The 20,103-nt window shown below is 30.2% G+C and overlaps 1 protein-coding gene and 1 long non-coding RNA gene across 4 annotated transcripts in view; both read right to left on the bottom strand.

Moving 5' to 3' along the window:
* LOC143198976 (cGMP-dependent protein kinase, isozyme 2 forms cD4/T1/T3A/T3B) overlaps nt 1-20,103 on the bottom strand; it is a 355,938-nt gene that overhangs the window by 55,530 nt on the left and 280,305 nt on the right. Inside the window, exon 2 of one of the 3 annotated variants that reach the window (XM_076408676.1) lies at nt 16,597-17,937. The exons of the other annotated variants lie outside the window; for them this stretch is intronic. Coding sequence (XP_076264791.1) covers nt 16,597-17,860 — 1,264 coding nt within the window. The 5' untranslated portion in view covers nt 17,861-17,937. The remainder of the gene's footprint in view (nt 1-16,596; nt 17,938-20,103) is intronic. 3 annotated transcript variants of the gene reach the window in all.
* On the bottom strand, nt 3,827-9,419 carry LOC143199079 (uncharacterized). The gene is made up of 3 exons (XR_013006355.1): nt 9,324-9,419; nt 4,262-9,219; nt 3,827-4,083 (listed from the first exon to the last, which is right to left on the bottom strand). It is a non-coding gene; the product is annotated as an uncharacterized LOC143199079 (long non-coding RNA).

The following is a 20,103-nucleotide window of genomic DNA, read 5'->3' as shown; positions in this document are numbered from 1 at the left end:
AACTTTTGAAACCAGATTTACACTATTAAAATAACCATAATCTTGCAGAGATCCAAACAAATAGTCAGAATATGCAAGAGGTTCTGGCTATATGGTGAGATAAAAGGACATAAAAAATGCCTACTCAATCTCTCTCAATGTTTACCAGGTCATTAAAGATGTTGTTGTCTTACATTATCGTGATGAAAGCCAACGCTATCTTTATTCTAGGATTGTAATGGTTATATTTTAAAGAATGTATGGTTTTATTGAATTTTTAGGGAGTATTATAAGAAACATAAAGAAAAACATAGAGAAAATTTTTTTCAGCAGTAGAATTCATATATGGTATTTAAATAGAATGTTTTTAATATATTTAAAATATTTTACGTATATACTGAAACTCTAAATCAATAGTTTAAACGGGAGACAGGTCTGATTCAAACTACCAGATAATTTAATCTTAACCCTTATGGTGGATATTAATTAAAATATTCTTATTATAAATAAAATATCTTATAATTTTCAAAAAATATAGAATACATTTACATTTACTATTAATTACATTTACATTAATACTTATAATTATACTTACTATTTATGCATTACTTATTAATTATTGATGTAATAACAATGATAAAGTTCTTACTAATATATTGCTGTCAAACACTGCTATATTCCAAAATGACAAAATACGCAGCCAAAAAGGTTCAGACTTGGTTTGAGGAACATGAGAATATTATGAAATATCTTCCTTGGCTAGCATAATCGCCAGACGTTAGTATAATTAAACCTTTATGGGGAGCTTTAGAGCAGAACCTCCTCCATATTCAAACTCATTGAAGCAATTGGCGGATGTTTTGATCTAAGATGTTGTCCACTTCACTGGAAACTATTCAGATACTCTACGTTTGAAAAACAAATGGTTTGACAATACCTTATTAATTAATAAATATTACGTATATGTCAGGTGTTCATATTATTTCGCCCAATCCCTGTATCGTCAGAATCTATCAGGAATAATACATTAGACAATCCGTTAGTATGTTAGTGAAAAGCGTAGGCTAAAATAAACCTATATAGTATATCCAATAAAAATCATCTAAATTTATGATGTCAACACCGTGCAATGTTGCCGCATTGACTTGGAATATTGGTTTATAACATTTGCCGCTTTCTAACTACTAATAATTATCAATAATGTTTTGAAGAATTTTGTAGACATTTGACAATACTTTCGATCAGTACAAATCGAATTTTATAGACTTATTCGGTCACATGCTCATACAGCATTTCTAAATTTTTAAGCTCTTTTTAACTAGGGCAAAATGTGAAGGAAAAATCCGCTTGGAGTTTAAAGTAAATTTTACATTTTCACAAAGTGTATTTGCCAGTATATTCGACGCCATCTATAACGTGTATTGGCTGTTTTATTGCGGATATACATGTGTATATGTAATGACATATTTTCAAATTATAGAATCGTTAATTATTTGTTAAAAAAACTAAATGGTGAAAAATGATATGTAAAAAAAATATTTTGGAGTGAGTAACTTCGAGATCGAACACAGAGAACCTGGTTATTGGCATCGTTGAAATGATTTTCCTTGTAGGATTTTATATTCTTGCCTTATGGACAATCATAAAAATAATTTTGACACCACCATTGCAGGATTCGAACTTGCGACTATTGCAACGATAGTAGGACCGTCCTGTCGCCTTGACCACTGCGGCGAACCAAACCGGCAAATAATATTTTTCTTTATGACGGTTAATAAAATATAAAAAATAAAATGACGGTTTATTCGATATTAACATTTGTGAACAACTGGTTCTAAACAAAAATAAATTTGGTTAGTTTTATTTATTCTGCCATATGAACCAATATTTTATAGTCGATAAAAAAGTGAAAGGCAAGTGACTGTGACACCGGTTAGAATATAATCCGTGTTAAATCAACAATTCAGATTTTCTTACATGCAGATATTTTAAAGAATATTTAAATCAGTTATTTTCGGTCTGTTTTTATATATATATATATATATATATATATATATATATATATATATATATATATATATATATAATCAATATTGTTTATATATATATATATATATATATATATATATATATATATATATATATATATATATATATATAATCAATATTGTTTATATATATATATATATATATATATATATATATATATATATTTATATATGCTGATATATGTTATAATTTTTATTTTCTCGAAGATCACTTTACTCATACATGACTACATCAAGCAAGCCTTGAAAATTAAATAAAAATGAATTAGCTTGACAACCAAGGACTTTTAAAATTCTATTCCCTGTACAATATTCGGCTTAAAAAATACGGAAGCCCCTTATTTGCTAAAGCTCTCATACCAGCTTCTGTAAATATCTTACAAAAAATATGATTCCTGGTACGGTAAAGAGATATTCTTTCAGTTTATGAAGGTTATAATAATACAAATAATGTAATGTTCGCAAATCGTACAAAAATAATTTAACGGCTATAAATGAATATGGCCTTAATTAAAATAAAAAAATCATAACGTAACTAAAATTAAACCTATTATCAGTTGGCGTGACTGAGATGATTCCGGGTTGGTTAAAAAAATTAAAAAAGAAGTCATCAGTATTACTACAGTCATCACTTATAAACAGAAAATATATAATTAATGTTCATGTAAGTATAATAATTTTTTATACTTTTATTTTGATATTATTTTAGATGATTTAGTTTCTAACATGTTTATTTAAAAAACACCATAGCCGGCTTGGTACCACTGCGCCAATGGTAAAGACGACGGGACGGTTCCTGCTGTTACTCTAGTCGCGGGTTCGAATCCTGCTGGGGCATGGCCGTAAACTTATGTTGTGTGTGATTGTTTGATTGTTCGTAGGCAAGACGGCAAAATCCGACACGGAAAATAATCCAAGTCATGCCAGTATAGTATATATATATATATATATATATATATATATATATATATATATATATAAGTAAAACCTTTTTTGTTACTACATAGCCATTTATTTACATATTTAATAGTTATGTAATATTTTTAACATTGATTATTTGCTACATTTTGTTTTTATCTCAGTCCCCTTTTGTCCAAGTAAGTTAAAGGAGTGTAGAAGTATTAGTATTAGGTCTACCAGAAACAGAACGTATAAGTATAAATATCATTCTAGAAGACATCCGCATTAGTCTGAATAATGGCGTAACAGGGACGATTGTCCTTGTCGGATTTTATATTCTTGCCCATGCATAACTGCAAATACACATTTATACTAAGCCCAGGTGCGATTCAAACCCGCGATTATCGTAGCAGTCGGTGTGGATAGTTCTGGCAGCCTGACCACTGAGGCTACCTTAAGTCCCCGGCCTACCATAGTAACAAATTTTTTTGGCAAAATGTTTTTTTTATTCAACATAATTCAAGGGTGATACACTGATTATAGCGACCTTCCAACTTTTCGATACCATTTTTGTAGTACGATATGTCCTTTGCTTCAAAATAGGCCTCAGTTTCGGCGATTACCTTTTATTCGACCAAATTTTTTCCCATCGAGCATTCTGTTGAGATCTGAGAACATGAAATAGTCGCTGGGGACCTGGAGAATACGGTTCATTGTCTTGGCTGCTTCACCTGCTTCACTTTCTTTTTCTTCAAATGCGGCCGTTTCTCGGGGATTTCGTCCTTCAAACGGTCCAATAACGCTATGTAATAGTCGTTGTTGATGGTCCTTCCTTTTTTAAGGTAGTCAATGAAAATTATTCCATGCACATACCAAAATACAGACGCCATAACCTTGCTAGCCGACTGTTGCGTTTTCCCACGGTTTGGAGCGGGTTCATTATGTGCAGTCTCCTCGGATGACTGATGACTGATTGGACTTCGGAGTGAAATGATGCAGACATGTTTCATCTATTGTTACATATCGACGCAAGTTTTTGCGTCTCGTCGTTGTTTTTCGTCAAAAGTGAGCTGGCACTTTTCGCGATTCACTTTGTACAGAGCTTTCGCATACCCAAATATTCGTTAATGATATATATGATGTACACGTTCAGTTGCTATCTTTAAAGTGTCATTCCATTCAGCACGGTCATTAGGGTTATTCAAAATCATTTTGTGGATTTTTTAAATGTTTTCGTCGGTAACGACCTCTTTTGGGCGTCCACTGCGACACCGTCTGCGTCCACACGTTCACCATCCTCCGTGCTCATTTCACCACGTCTGAACTTCGCATACCAATCCTTGATGGTTGATTTTCCTGGGGCAGTGTCCGGAAATTCGACATCAAGCCAAGTTTTTGCTTCAACTGTATTTTCCCTTCAAAAACGAATATTTGATCAACACGCCAAATTCCTTTTTACCCATTTTTTTCACAATAACAAAACTTGTTTCACTCAAAATGCCATAATTCACAAACTAATGATCCGGCAGCTGTCAAATTTATACACGCATCTTTTGAGGGTTAGAGCTAACTAAAGAATATATGGATTTAATTCTAGTAGCGCCATCTATGTGTCATCTATCAGTCATATTGACCTGTTATAATAGCACAAGCAATTTAATTTTTCAGCTGTAGTACAATGTGATTTCTTTTAAGGAATATATAATAGCTTTCATTTATAATTATATGATCGTTTTCAAGTGTCAAGTGTTACTCACTGTCACTGAGCGCAATATTAGGAACATAACTACGTAACTAACTTGAAATACATAATCGTTTATATTGGTTCCTAAAAATATATGGGCATATGTATGAAGGAAGAACTGTAAAGGAAGCCTAGGATTTGGACTAGACAGTCAAGCATGGGCAAGGTTCAGCTATGATTTGGGCAGCAATATCGTTGCATACAACTGGTCCTCTCGCCAGATTACTGTGAATGAATATCTAGACATTCTTAATCATGAAATTCTTACTAGGGTCTTCGACTACCGAGAAAAATATCGTTTCCGATATTTAAAAAAAATCGATATATCGGAAGGAAAAATATCGATATTTTCTAACTATTGTAAAAAGTAGCGATCAAACATCTTTCCTCGACAGCACAATCGCCACACTTCAGTATAATTGAGTCGTTATGGGGGTTTTAGAGCAGAGAGTGAGGAGTAGATTTCCACCTGCAACACCATTGAAACAATTGGCGGATATTTTAGTACAAAACAACATTCCATCGTATGAAACTATTCAGGCACTCTACGATTCTATTTCGCAAAATAAATTGCAGCTGCTTTAAAAGCAAATGGTGGCATTATGGCAAATGGCTTTATACCTTATTAATAAATAAATATTGTTTATATGTCAGTTGTTTTATTATTTTATCCATCTCCTATATAATGGTGGCATATATAGAACGCAAAAGAAATAAAATAATATTGGTCCCCATAGTATAAATCTGTGGTTTCTACTCCAAACTATTTTTATCCTTATTGTTATTTATCTTTTATAACATGTCAGAAGTAGTATATCAACGTTAAAGAACCACTATATAATACAAGAATTCTGTATCGGACATAATATTTTATTGCACCAACCGAAACCAAATGAAGCCAAATGTCTTGATATATTTTATTACAAGCTACGCCCCTGGTCCTCCATCAAAGAATATATCAAATTAATGGTACATGGCTTTTAAACACAATTGTATATCAATAAATAAGGTCCACGATGTACAAGTTAGATAAGCCGGTCCGGTCTCGGTCGTACGTTTAGATTGAAATAGTAGAAAGAATATGTAAAATATTTCTTGGAGAGACTTTTTTTCATGTCACGGCGTAAATATATATGTCATCGCAATAAATATTGCCATAATACGCGATTGGGTTATATCACAAGATCTTAGCTTGTAATTTATGTCGCTTTTCCTGCCGTTAAGTGTCGGCGGATTTTTTGCTTGAACTATGATTTAGTACCTTTGCCAATTCAATTATCTTAAATCTCACAAAAGTAATCCCGCTGTGTTGTTTTAAATGCTCGAGTAATTATTTATTATTCTCGTTACAGAACAGGTTGAAGAACAATTATTCAAATTATAATGACATTGAACCAATAAATGCGGTTCCTAAGACTATTATATATTACAATCTTAAGTAATATTAGGTGACAGAGAAAGAAGAGAAATATTACTGTAACAAAAACGGGCAAGTGACAAAATGGCAAGTGTAATTCGACAAATATCTAGTACAAATGCTGTTATTACGGAGTATAACAATTTAATTAAACATATTCAAAGGCTCAAGCAGGACTAAGACAAAGTGGAAGTCCAACCAAGTGCATAATATTTCTCAGAAAAAATAATACAGAAATGTGTGAACAGGACTTTACATATGTATATAAGAAAATAAAAAAATATAGGAAGAGGCTTTTGTTGATCATAACCAGTATATCATCAGAAAAACCTAAAATTGATAAAAAAACTGCCCGTTTCAATCACCTACAGAAACTCGATATAAATGATACATTTATTGGCAAAAAGAGGTATCGAGCAAAACGAAAATGGAACTATACAAAAGATATAGACCACTATATTTTCGTTCGACTATGAGGCTATTAAATAATATCTTTGCATTTTGCAAATAATCGAATAAAATAGACGACGCTCAAACCTGGGACGAAGGTATATAGGAGATATTGAGCAAGAAAGAATCGGCCGAGTTTGTACACAGAATAATACATACCAAATATAATATAATACACCAATACTATAGTACAAAAGGTATTCATTGACGCAAAATCTATTCTCTTTTTCGTTTGCTACCGGAACTATTTTTATTTTGAAGAAATCTGTAAAAGTATGCCATACGTTACAGACACTTCTTAAGAACATAATTTAATGTTGGAGTATATAGCGAAATACCCAAATATCATTAAAACAAAACGATCATGGGAGTTCACCAATTACTATCGGAATTGATTCTTTTAAATTATCTTGTAATATTGGATCAACGTTGAAATATAAATAAAATATGTGAAATTCCAAACCAAAACCTCTGATTACTGTTTATTTTTAAAGAAAACGTATGATCTGTCTGAGAAAAATCAATGAAGAATGAATATATCAAAAAAACAGAACGATTTGTGTATGATCTGAAAATAAAGAAATCTATATATTTTTGGGGTAAATAGCTATGGCTCGGTGGTAAAACAAAATGAAACTGTGGTGTTTACATTATGTGACCGTTATTTATTGAAGTAATATAAAAATGTGGAAAATACAAAATAGATAAAACGGATGGCAGCGGCATTACCTGCTTACGAGGCTTGGGCAGTCCATGGTGACACGTCTTAACTGAACGGTAGTCAGATACTGAATGATCGAAACACCCTTCAATAACACCCCAGATAAACGTCTCGGGGTTGCCAGATAATCGTTATCGTGTTCTAGTTGTCGCTGCTAGCACCTCGCCCGTGTTCAACATCTGGGATTATATATCTGGGTACTTTGTTGACCGTTATTCCACGATGTAAAATTCGACATGCCTCAAGGTCGCTACATATTAATTAAGTAATTTTGGGAAAAATAAAAAAAGATTAATTAAGTTCTGAAAGCTGTTGATGAGAAACCAGCAGCTGTAGAAATAAACCGTGCACTAATAATGTAATAACCTTTATTTATATATCGCCTTAACTTTTGGGTTATTCTTAAAGTAACTAACATTAGATTGGTATTCTAAGTAAGTTTAATTTTATCTAAGCATTATTATAGTTTCATAGAATTAGATATAGACAAAAAATAAATCAACAATTATAGATTATTTAGTTTACTGCTTGAAAGAATACTAATTGAATTAGTTTATTAGTTACTAATTAAATTAGTCATTATTTAAAGACATTCTGTACTGTGATTTTTAATTTTATTATTCAAACTTTATCAAACAAAATCAAAAGACCTTTAAAATAGCCTAAGAAGATGCAGTTAGTTAAATTAATTTAGAGCTTTTTTCTTTTTAGCTTGTGCAAAAATCTATTTCTTCTATATTTCGCATGGATTGCTAATTTGATAGGGCTTAAACTTCCTTTTCCTTCGTTTAATTATTATTTTTGTAATCAGTTTCAAGGTTGATTCAATTATGATTGAATTATGGCACTGGTTACGTACTGCACTGTATTCGAGGAATCGAGGTTTTAACTGAATACTATAACAAGTAAGATGGGTTTAATCTGTTTCCTAATAGATAAAAATCCTTAGTGTCGTTTACTACAGTCATAAGTAAGTAAATCGCCTTTATTTGCACAAAATAAAATACTATTTTGAAGTAAATTAATAATTTCTGCGCTTTAAACCCCTTCATATTTTATAACTTGCATCCATTTTAATATGCTGTTCAACAAGTTCTGTTTTTCGATAAATGTGCTTTCCCGTTGCACAATCAAATTATATTGTTTTAGAGAATTTTGAAAAATTTTGAAACGAACTTGAATTTCGAGAAAATAATTGAACAACCTGGTAGCAAAAACAATACGTAAAATTTAATGGGTAATCTTACTATATTTTAGTGCCGTTCCTCTTCCAGTCTTATCCTTTATTATACATGATTATTGTTATTATTTATTAGCCGAAACTAACTAAATGTACTAAAATCATGATATTAAATGTATCTATGTAACTAAATTAACTTCATTTCGAATTTAAGTTCGATCATTTAGAATTAAAAATGTTATGATAGTTCTTTAACAGAATTAGTCGGCCAAAAAATTCTTGTAACATGCACTGTAGCTTCTACTTTTTTGGTTCCTAATATTATACATAAAAAGACAAATCTTAAAATATCGAGGATATGAGTAATATCTATTTTAAATGAATCAAAATGACTAATTAAGAGTTAATAATGATTAAGATAATGTAGACTGATCAAAGTTTATCAAACTAAATTACTACATTGTTGTAGAAATACATTGCGAAAGAAAATATGTTAAGAAATAGGCATTTAATTAAAATTAATTTATGTTAAACCATAGTAATTAAATAGAATTCTAATTGGAACTGATAATTTCACACGAATTAATTTGATCGGAGTGCTTACTATATGTAATCCCAATTTATTGCAAAAGTAAATATGTTAAGTATAATGAACTAATTAAAATTTAGTTTGGAAGCTTTTTAGCAATATTGCTTAATCCAGTGATGTTATTAAAAATTAAAATCTTGCTAATGTTAGCATCTATACTACACTAGCACTGTGTTCTGTTGTTATACTAACTAACGCAAAAGGCTTTGTTCTCTTGAGAGTCAACTGGGATTTTTTTAATAATATATGTTTGATAAAATATAAGGAGAAAATCCGTAATGATAATTTTAACAACAATCAAAGCATTTTAACAAATACTTGATGCATTGCGTATGTCATTAAGTATTATAATACATAAAAATAAATAAAAAAACACTATATTTAAAACCTCAAAAGTGGAAGATGAATGATACTACCCATTGAATAATTTTTTTTTGTTAAAATGATCCCTTCATTCTTAAAAAAGCAATTTTTCAGTTAAAAAAAAACACAATAAAAAGTTATTGGGTGTACAAATTAGTATTTTCTAAGTTGGTCACTGGCCAGTCGGTAGGCTTAATGCCGAGGATCGTGATTCGGAGCCCATGTTAAACAGTATGTCCAGTCCAGATAAACCCTCGTTGGTGAAAAGGATACTTAATATATATATATATATATATATATATATATATATATATATATATATATATATATATATATATATATATAAAGCATTTTTAGTAATAATAATTATAAATAATATGTTTCGTTCAATAACAAATATTGTATATTTTAATATTTTTATGTATTTATCTCATGTCTTATGTATTTATAGTGTAAGTAGGATCACATTTTTCTTATATTCAGTTTTCAACCGAGGAGATGTTATTTATGGGTCAACTTGTTTATGTTTAATTTACTTAATTCGAACTGATTTAAGTTTTAATTGAATATTGTTCAATAATGCTTAGTTGAATTGCTCATTGTCACAACGATAATGTAAACATTCTGTGGACATTTAAAATTATAATCTAAAATACTAAATATATACTAATAAGTATACTTATTTGTCTTATTGACAAGTTTTCGATGACCTGTATGCTGAAAATAAGCAAGAAAAGCCTGAAAAATATTATTGAAAATATTAAAAAGAATGCTTCTGAAATTTTTGCCTACCTGAAATTGCAGACATAATACCGTTATAATGTATATAACATAACTCTATAACAATATGTAATTAAATAAGATTAAAAACGTAAATTTATTCTGAGAATAAATGGCCACTGATATCCAAGTTAGAAGCCTGATGTCATCTTCGTCAATGGGCAATCCAATTATATCGTCAGTGGCAATAAAAATTTATTATATCAAACGCGCTAGATAATCAAGCTTAATTTTTAGTTGCATAAACTGAACCGAGAATATGTTCTCGTTTAACGACAGCTCCGAGGGAACGCTAATTAATGCTAGAAATCTGCTTGCCCATCAAATAAACCCTAAAATAAATTTATTCATCCACCCAGACGCTAATGGCTACGACCAAGGCTAAGTGTCGAATGAGATCTGAAACCTGTTCTGGTCGAAGAAATGGTACCCGTCGAACTCGCTGACAACACCTGGTGCATCAATATTATTTTAACCAGCTGGGTTACCAGTAGGACCGATTTATCTTTTTGGAAATAATTTTCATCGCAAAACTCTGTATTCAACAATGGGCCAACGCAACTGTATTAAAATAGTGTGATTTTCTTATTTAAGCTGTTAAATATCTCATAAGTTCTTCCCTAAGATGCTTCTTGGTGTACGAGTCAGATAATTGAAGTACAAATAAGCTATTTTTCCTCAGTTTCGAAGAATTACGAATCAACAAAATATCAGTTGTATAATATTTTCTGTTTGATTTAGAGAAATGTACATATTTTTTACACATATGATATACACATGTGAGTAATGATTTTGATGCTTTAAAAGTGATAATTTCAATATCGGTGAGAAAGGATTTTAAAAAGAGGAACTGGAAGTTAAAAACAACCAAAATTACAAGATATATAACTAAACACTATAAATTACTTTTGAATTTAATGTTTGGATCAAACACTTCAGCTAAAAATCGCCAAAAACAGTCAGGCCAGTTAAGATTTCTTACTCAGGATCTAAATGTTGCCATTTATTGCTATTTTAATATTACCTATATTAGCTCTTCACTTATTTTAATAAAAATATTGTTTAACTATTAATATAACAACTGATTGTATTATGATGACACAGCTTAATAGTCTTTTTTATGAGCTTTTTGTGTTAAAATAAGAACATAATTATTATACAAGACACTGCTAAGCAATCGATTTTGTATCGTTAACAAAAAAGGCAATACTGTTACTTAATTTATATCATTACATGCAATTTTAAAATTTAGATTGTCGTTAAAGATCAAGGTGGTAAATACAAAAACTAAGATATTATACAACTGTATTTGTTCTATATTTCTCTATTACTATGTAAATGGGCAATTGAATAGTCAATTGAGCTATTTTTAAACTAGATTAGGTTTGTTATACGTGCTAATAATTGCAGAATTTTGATTAAAAAACGAAGGTTGTTATACATTTGAATTACAGGTCATTCGTACACATTTTTTGCATGCTATTGTGTTATATAATGGAAATAAGTCTTGGTTAACAAATACAATGGATTGTGCATATTGCGTATAGTTAATTATTTAAATATAATTTTGACAGAAATTGTATATAAGCGAATATTAAATTGCCGATTTGATTTGATTGGTGGAATTCTATAATCAATTTAAATTCAGTATTTCCCAAAACATTTTAAAAACCCACCGATAATTATTCATAGTCTGTCAAGAGAACAAAGCCTGTATTCTAAAAATTAAGTATTTCTATAATGTTTTTATAAAAATGTTAAGACAAGACTATAAAGAAAAACATGTTAGAAATATATTCCTAAAATATCTTCTAAATAAGAAACGTCAATCTTTGAGAAAAAAAATGCTTCTTGAACGAGGTATTGTATCATACGACTTAAAAAGTCAACATATATTGTCCTTTTATGGGCCAACATTTGATGGAAGCTGAATTAAGTTGGCAATAAAAACATCTATTATACCATTATAGATACAGTTAAGTAATTTTGCAACGGGTCATCCTAAAAGAAGGCCAATGAGTATTCAGATATGATTTAAATTGAAACTGATTTAGCTCTGTAGACATATATTTCAACAACATTTTTTGAATAGCTTGAAAAAAACATATATCTGGAAAAACATGAGAATAAATAGATATTTGATGATGAGATCATAAGAGCAACAATGGATTTAATAAGATAGAGCAATGATTATATTAAATGAAATGTTATTGAATTGCAGTTTGGAATTGGAAATTTCACGATTGCGAAGCCTATATTGACACTAAAGAACCACCAAACAAATTGGTTGACTATTAATCTTCCATTATGACAACCGACAGTAAGCATCTATCTAGTGAGTCACAAACAATTGGTATAGATTGGTTGGAAAGTTTTGGTAGTAGGATCTACTATATAGCACGGATCTTGCTTCATTTCCCATCCGACTGCCATTTGTTTCGATCTCTTCAAACGATCCTGTGAAAATTATAATATCCGATTATTAAGATTAAAAAACTTAAAAGCTTTACAATAACAAAGTTAAGTTTTTAGCAGAAAAGACAGTGATAATTGATTAGTGTTCGAAATTTATATGATTAAACTTCTTCGATTAACATTAAAAACCGAATCTGTTTTCCAGAAGTTAGGTGTTGCCAAATTTTATGAGTACGTAAAATTTCCTCAATAAGAAGTGTTATTTATTTAAAGGTGCACAGCCTTGTTTTTCATAGTCACAGCAAATAATTATCGAAAAGATCTCTTGTGTCTTTTAAAAAACAAAATTATTCCATCAGTTACTTCACATTTAATGAAAATTCACAAAACTCGACTGACGTGAATATATAAAAATATAAGAATAACATACATAACATAAGAGAACGTTGATTATTATATTAAAACTTCTTTGAAAAAAAAACTTGTTTTCAAGTTTTATCCTCCCATTCACCAACTAATTTGCACCGCCTGGTTAAGATAGTTAAAGCAGAAAATCCGACAAGGAATAACCATCCTAATCACGCCAATAACCAGGCTGGGTAAGACCGGATGTGTACTGGAATAATCTCTAGTCGGTCACTGGCTAGTCCGTAGGCTTAATGCCGAGGATTGTAGTTCGGATACCACGTTAAACAGTAAGTTCAGTCCAGATATAGCCTCGTTGGTAAAAAGGAGACTATAGAATATATATATATATATATATATATATAATAACTTTAACTAATTAACCAACTTGCTGAAAGACTTGAGAATATTTACGAATAATAAAGAAAAGATAAATTAACATAAAACTTTAGTAGCAGCTGAATAAGTAACAAATAAATGTTACTGTTCAAATTACGTATCACTGTAATAATTATTTCTCATTGTTTAAAACCTCGCACCAGGTTCAGTTTCTTAGAATACATTTTTTGTAATTTTGTAATTACTGTGAAACAAAATATGTCATCATTCTGTAAATTTAAATAAAAATAAATTAAGTCTGAAAAATGGTATTTTCTATGCAGCGATACTTTTAATTAATGGCAATTTAAATAAAATATCAAAAGGTGAATCAGCTAATTACACTGACTTTTCTTGTTTTTTATTGTGAAATGATACATTTTAACAATCATTATTATTCAGGACAATGTTACAAACGTTTATACACGTTTTAAGAAAAATAGTTTTGGTTATTCATTAAACAATCAGACATATTTTACATTTCAAGTAGCCGGTAAATATATCTGTGGCAAGTAATTTTTGAAAGTATGTCACTGTTTCACATTTTACGATTAGTTATGTGTAATACAAATTGGGTAATAACAACACTGAATCTTCTTACATAATCCTTTAATTACAATATTTTTTCAATATTTTAAAGCATATATTTTAATGTTAATAGGAAAGTCGAAAAAAATATTAATGAAAAAATCTTTTTTTTAAATTCTTTGGTAATTAAAATGAAAATTTGAAAAATAAAATTAAAAGTTTAATAAAATTTCAGTAAATTCAACCTATTATAAAAATAATCCTTAAATAAATCTTTTTACTTTCAAAAAACGAAAACAAATATCAGTTAAAACATCTTATTATAAAATCTTACTTTTATTCTATTCAGGTTTAGAGTCGAGCGCAAACGTTATATGCAATGAACTTTTATTTCACTTCTTTAATTTGACAAAATCTACAGATAAGACTTATGGATTATTTTTAGAAGCATACAGTAACGCTTCTTTATATGAAACAAGTTACTGAGAAAGGTTTTAAAAACTTAAGGACGGTGAATTTGTCGTCCAAGGCAAGAAACATAATGGAAGGAAAAAGTGTATTAAGACGTGGATTTGATAATTCAAACTTAGTTAAATAGTCATGTGAGATCACTATAAACTATTTGAATTGAAATATTTGAATACAAACACTCGCTAGAGCAGTAGAAAAAATTCCATTAAGTTATTTTGTTTGATCACGTTCGGTCATATCTTGCATAATACTTAAAATGTTAAAGGGCCGCCAATTCATCCTCCGTACTGTTATGGTCGATGACTTATATAATAGTGAGCAGTACTTAAATTATTTAAAAAAGAAGAATTATGTCGATTTGTGTATCTTCTCCAAAGACGAGAAGTTTTTTCTATCCGAAATCTGCATGCTGACCGAGATAGAGGAAAAGTTCTGACTAACGATAGACAATAATGTGTAAGTCTCTGAAATTAATAATTTCTATGAAAAAACTAAAAATACTCTCGAAGTGTATTTCTACATAATAATACTGGTATTTTTCGTGATGGTATTACTTCCGGGCATGTTAGATATATCATGTGATAAATTATACTTTTTATGCAGACGGTATAAAATATTCTGAAATCTTTATATAAAAGGAACCAGATCGTCAATCCGATATACCGACAATGATGAAACTGAACGAAGTAATAACAAGAGAAAAGCGCCCAAAGTTAACGCATAATAATGACTTTTTGTTAACATAACCATAACAATGCAGAACCTGAAAAGTAAGTAAAAAAGATACAAACTAGATGTCCTTAGTACTTAGAACGGAATATTGCCAGAAATATAACATTAATATAGTTCAATTCAAATCAATTTCCCTTTATTGTTTATGTTAACTAAAGTAATTGATGTATACAAATAAATGTCCTTTTAGTCGACGTCACTTTTCTGATAAAACCATAATGTGTTCACTAAAAAACTCTTTAAAATTTCTGGACAAAAAAAACTAAAGTAAATAGTTTTCACAGGCCTGTTTTGAAACCATCTACCTTATTGGGAGAGTTTTGTAGAGACCCGACGAAATGTTAATTGGATAGGGACCGTGCTATACGGCGAATGAATTAAAACTTCCTCAGCCAAGTTCCTTCAATTATTGAATATATATAATATAATATATTATTCTATTAATTATTTTCAAGAGCATACACTAGATGGAAGAAAAATTCAATCATAGTCCCCATTTTCAAGCTATTTTTTTGTTTAGCATGAATGAACGTTTAGATAAGATATAATATGAACAGACATAAATCTTTATACAAAAACTAATTCTCTATTTGAATGTTATTATGCCGTTAAATGATATGCAATATAATACATTTTATTGAAGTGCTAACATTTTATTCCAAAATTTCCAAAATATGTTAAAAATGCAATGTAATCTTCATTTTTGTACTACAATTTTTATATTTAATAAATATGAAAAATTCTGCTTTAGCATCCTTATATCGCTTGAAATGGGTATATTATATAATATATATAGTGCAACTAAATATTATGTATTATTTATATATATATATATATATATATATATATATATATATATATATATATATATATATATATATATATATATATATATATATATATATGAATTTTTATTTCCGTATTACATTATACTGAGATTTAGCCATTGAGTTTTTTTTTAAATTTTTGTCTATTGAAATATTTTTGGCTAAAAACGTTTGGATACAGAGTTCGCTGGCAACAAATAATAAGAATTAAGAATAACTGTTTATAGTGGAAGATAACAATTGGACGATTTTTTATGTAAATGATTCGAAACCTCAGTTCAGCACCGATATCGTATGATGAAATGTGTCGGTCAACCTTAATATTTTCAAGAAGTTAATAGCCTTTTCAACGATTAGCAAGCTAGGGTGAGGTTCGAAGATAGAAATTTCCACTTATACACCTTCCTCAAATAAGTATTACTAGATATATGCAACTTTAGAACCACCTATTAGGACAAATCGAATTTAATTTTCCCCCAACTTTACGTAATATTGACTGAGAAAGGTTAAAGTAAATATACAGCAAAAACATATGTTTGATTAATTTTTTGATAGATTTTTTTAATGTCATCGATCTCAAATAACAAGTAGTGAATAATTAATAATTTTTAAAATATAAAATGATCTGGAAAAATAATTATTTTCAACGAATTTAAAAAAATCACATACCTCTATCTCCAATTCGTTGTCTAGTCTCATTATCCCTCTCCAAAGTACTCAAACAGTTGCACGAGGATACACTATCATGTTTATTTAGATTACCAGTTCGTCTTCTTCGAACCGCGTAAGTATGAACCGGCACTATCAATTTAGGTCGCGGAATTAAGAAATCATTGGAGGAGTCTCCCCCTCTCCTTAAACCCGACGTCGGAGATGTTTGTTTCAATCGTTCAGCGGGTTTGGGCAATTTCAACGGGGCACTGATATAAGCCGGGGCGACACCTTCTTTATATAAACTGTACACTTCGTCATAATCATTGTATTCATCGTCGTCTTGATTACGATAGTTGTCCGCTTCGATATTGGCTGAGTGGTCATCGCTAGGTTCAATTACTTCTTGGCTGGATGTACTTGAGGACGATGACGAGGACGACGATGAAGGATATATGTGCTTCGGAGGTAATCTCTGTCGTCTTTTTTTCGTGTGTTCGTAATATCCGCTGTCATTCCTATGCAGTTCCTTGCTTTCTTTTTCACTCGTCCGATCTTGTACAAGATACTGGTTTTGTATATCAACCCACTGACTCACCCGTCCATCGTCCGCATCATCCTCGTTTTTGCCCTGCCCGATTTTCTCCAAAAGCTCGTGCGTGGGATTCACTATAACCCTCACGTGACTCTCTTCCTCCATTTGTTCCCTCCTCTCGATTTCTTGATCGATATCCGTACTAACTTCATCAAATCTCACCGACTTCTTAATTTGCCTTTGGAGATCCTCTAAAACTGTCTTGAACTTTTCTTGCTCGCCGTTTTGTATTGGTAATTTAATTCTGGGACGAGGAACGGGATGTTCCTTGTTTGGCTCCCGAACGGTGCTTTGTGAAGGTAGAAAATATTCTATCCCAGGTCGATCCATATCAGCCTTGCTTTTCGAGTTAATTCTGGAAAGGATATTGTCACTGTGATACTTCAATCTTACACTTCCATTGGATTTTGGAATTTTTTTAGGAACTGCATATAAGTCTTCATTGTTATCCTTCCGTATCTCTTCCAGCAGGCTTTGATATTGTCCAAGTCTGGACGATACTGACCCCTCCAACTTGGTGTTATATTTATCCCAAGAATTAGAAGCGGAACTACTATTTGACAGATTTTTTTGAGTATCGATCCAATTGGCTTCATATTGTTGACCTCTCGCGTGGGGTGGTATGTCCATCTCCAACCATGCTGGATCGTTAATCACCGCCTTTCCAGGGTACCGTTTGATCTTCATAATGGCTGTCTTTGTCGGAGCGCTGATTTATTAGGCCATTATCGATTGAACTCGATATTGATGAAAGAACAACGGTTCTGAAAAGAAAATTCAATAGCTCGATTGATGAAATGATTCAGAAGAAATATCGCCGACCTCGAGGCATAGCAAATCCATAGAACCGACAAAAAAATAAGTGAAAACCTTGGAGCGGTACCGTTTTTTTCTGGTTCACCGCTTGCTTGGTAATTATGGTTTCTCTTCTATCTCACAAAAAAGTATAATAACAAATTACACTGTTTAGTATTCGTATTTATGGCGTCATTAAACGGCGGATAATTATTTTTAATAAACAGACGGCTGCAGTTGGCATCGAGAAAACGGACGCATATTCTCTCTTGACGATAAAGCAAATATGTAATTTTGACCACCGGAGTAATTGTAATGCAATTTGTACTTGTAACTTGCAGCGTACGTACGAATAAATTAAACTTCCGGAAACAATTATCAGTATTGGGTTTCTCTATTATTGGCTTGAAGAGTATTGTATAGCTTTCATATGTGTTATGTAGTTCCCACACTATCAGGTTCTTTCTTAATATATTTTAAATATTATGGTAATTATATATAGTAGATATAACAAAATATCTCTTCAGTCAAATAATTATATATTTATTTATTTTATTATTATTAAATATAGTTGGTAATGGTTTATATATCATCATCTCTATTTTAAAATAATAATATAACTTTGTGATATGTACAAAAAAAAACAACTAATCACTTTGAAGTCGGTGCCAAACCCAAACAATTTATTAATTCTATTAATTTAAGTTTGTTTTGGTGGTAATTTAATTTTTTGTATATGTTACAAAATTATATTATTATTTTTATATTGTTATTTATATTGTAGATAAATAGATGTATGTATGTATTAAGCTAACTTGAGTGTATATAGTAGAATATAAAACACGTGTAATAGATAGGTCAAATAAGGTTTTTGTTTATTTATATTTAGTGATTACAACGATTATTATGTACATACTTTTTCTAATGTTCTTTTTTGTGTTAAAAATCTAAGTTTGATTATTTTTGAATGTTTAGTGAGTTCCTTATTTATTTTTTGGAAGTCGTTTAAATTTTTTTTGTTAAAAATATCCTATCTTCCTTTTTCTCTTTTTAGTGTTAGATATTTACTCAATAAACCATGCAGTTATTTTATTTAATATTAGAATGGGTAGGCCAAATAAAGTTGCAGCCCGTATGAGGAAAAATAGGAATAAAGAAACAATGATAGAAAATAAGGAGCGCTTCAGGTCCTGGAGTCCACTACCTAGCGTAGGTGATTTGACAAATGTTTTAACTAAACAACAAACAAAAGTAATTGTAGATGCTCGGAATCAAACCCGCGACCTCTGTTTGGGAGCTAAACGCCTTAATCATCACATCATAGAAACAGATGTTCACTATATTTCTACGATGTTATGGTTAGTGCTTAAAAAGCAAACTGAATGTCTTTTGCACTGAACGACCTCCGATTTTCCATCACATCAGCTCATTAGTAACATTATACCCAAATATCTGATTATTTTAGATAAAAAATAGGTGAAAACTTTGTACGTGCCTTTGAAATTTGAGCGTTCTACTGGATTCTCCCCCCCACTTTTCCCCAACGGATCATGATTTGGTTCCAGTGGGAACACCTCGAAAGTGCATTCTTTTGAATAAAAAAAGAATTTTGAAAATCGGCCCACAATTGATGGAGAAATCGGCGAACATACATTAAAAAAATATATATGCAGCCAAACATAGAACCTCCTCCTTTTTCGAAGTCGGTTAAAAATATCTTTTCAGTCAAATATTTATATTATTAAATATGGTTAGTATTATTTTATGTAACATCATCTATATTTTAAAATTAATTTAAATATAATTTGACTAAATCTTTTATAAATTTTTATTTAAATTTATTTCATTCATTCAACCTTTAACAAATCTATTTACAATGTACTTAAATAAGGCAATTGGTAATTTTGGAAACATCCAAATTCCGTTCCAATGCATGTCTTTATTAGTGAAGGTTTTTATCGCTATTTTTATTAACTTTTTATTATTTTATAAGTATGAGCAGTAATTTTTTAATTATATAGATAAAGTAAAACTTGGTATTTTTCAAATAATTTTGTTTAGATTATATGACTAGAATATATATTTTATATAAGAATCATTAATAATGCTATAATTAATAAACTAAAATTTATAAT

This window comes from Rhynchophorus ferrugineus, unplaced genomic scaffold (assembly GCF_030347505.1).
Source record: "Rhynchophorus ferrugineus isolate W39M unplaced genomic scaffold, kcgeb_rfMv2 rfM1, whole genome shotgun sequence".
Lineage (NCBI taxonomy): Eukaryota > Metazoa > Arthropoda > Insecta > Coleoptera > Curculionidae > Rhynchophorus > Rhynchophorus ferrugineus.
Note: the sequence above shows the minus strand (reverse complement) of the source record. Positions and strands in the feature narration are given on the sequence as shown.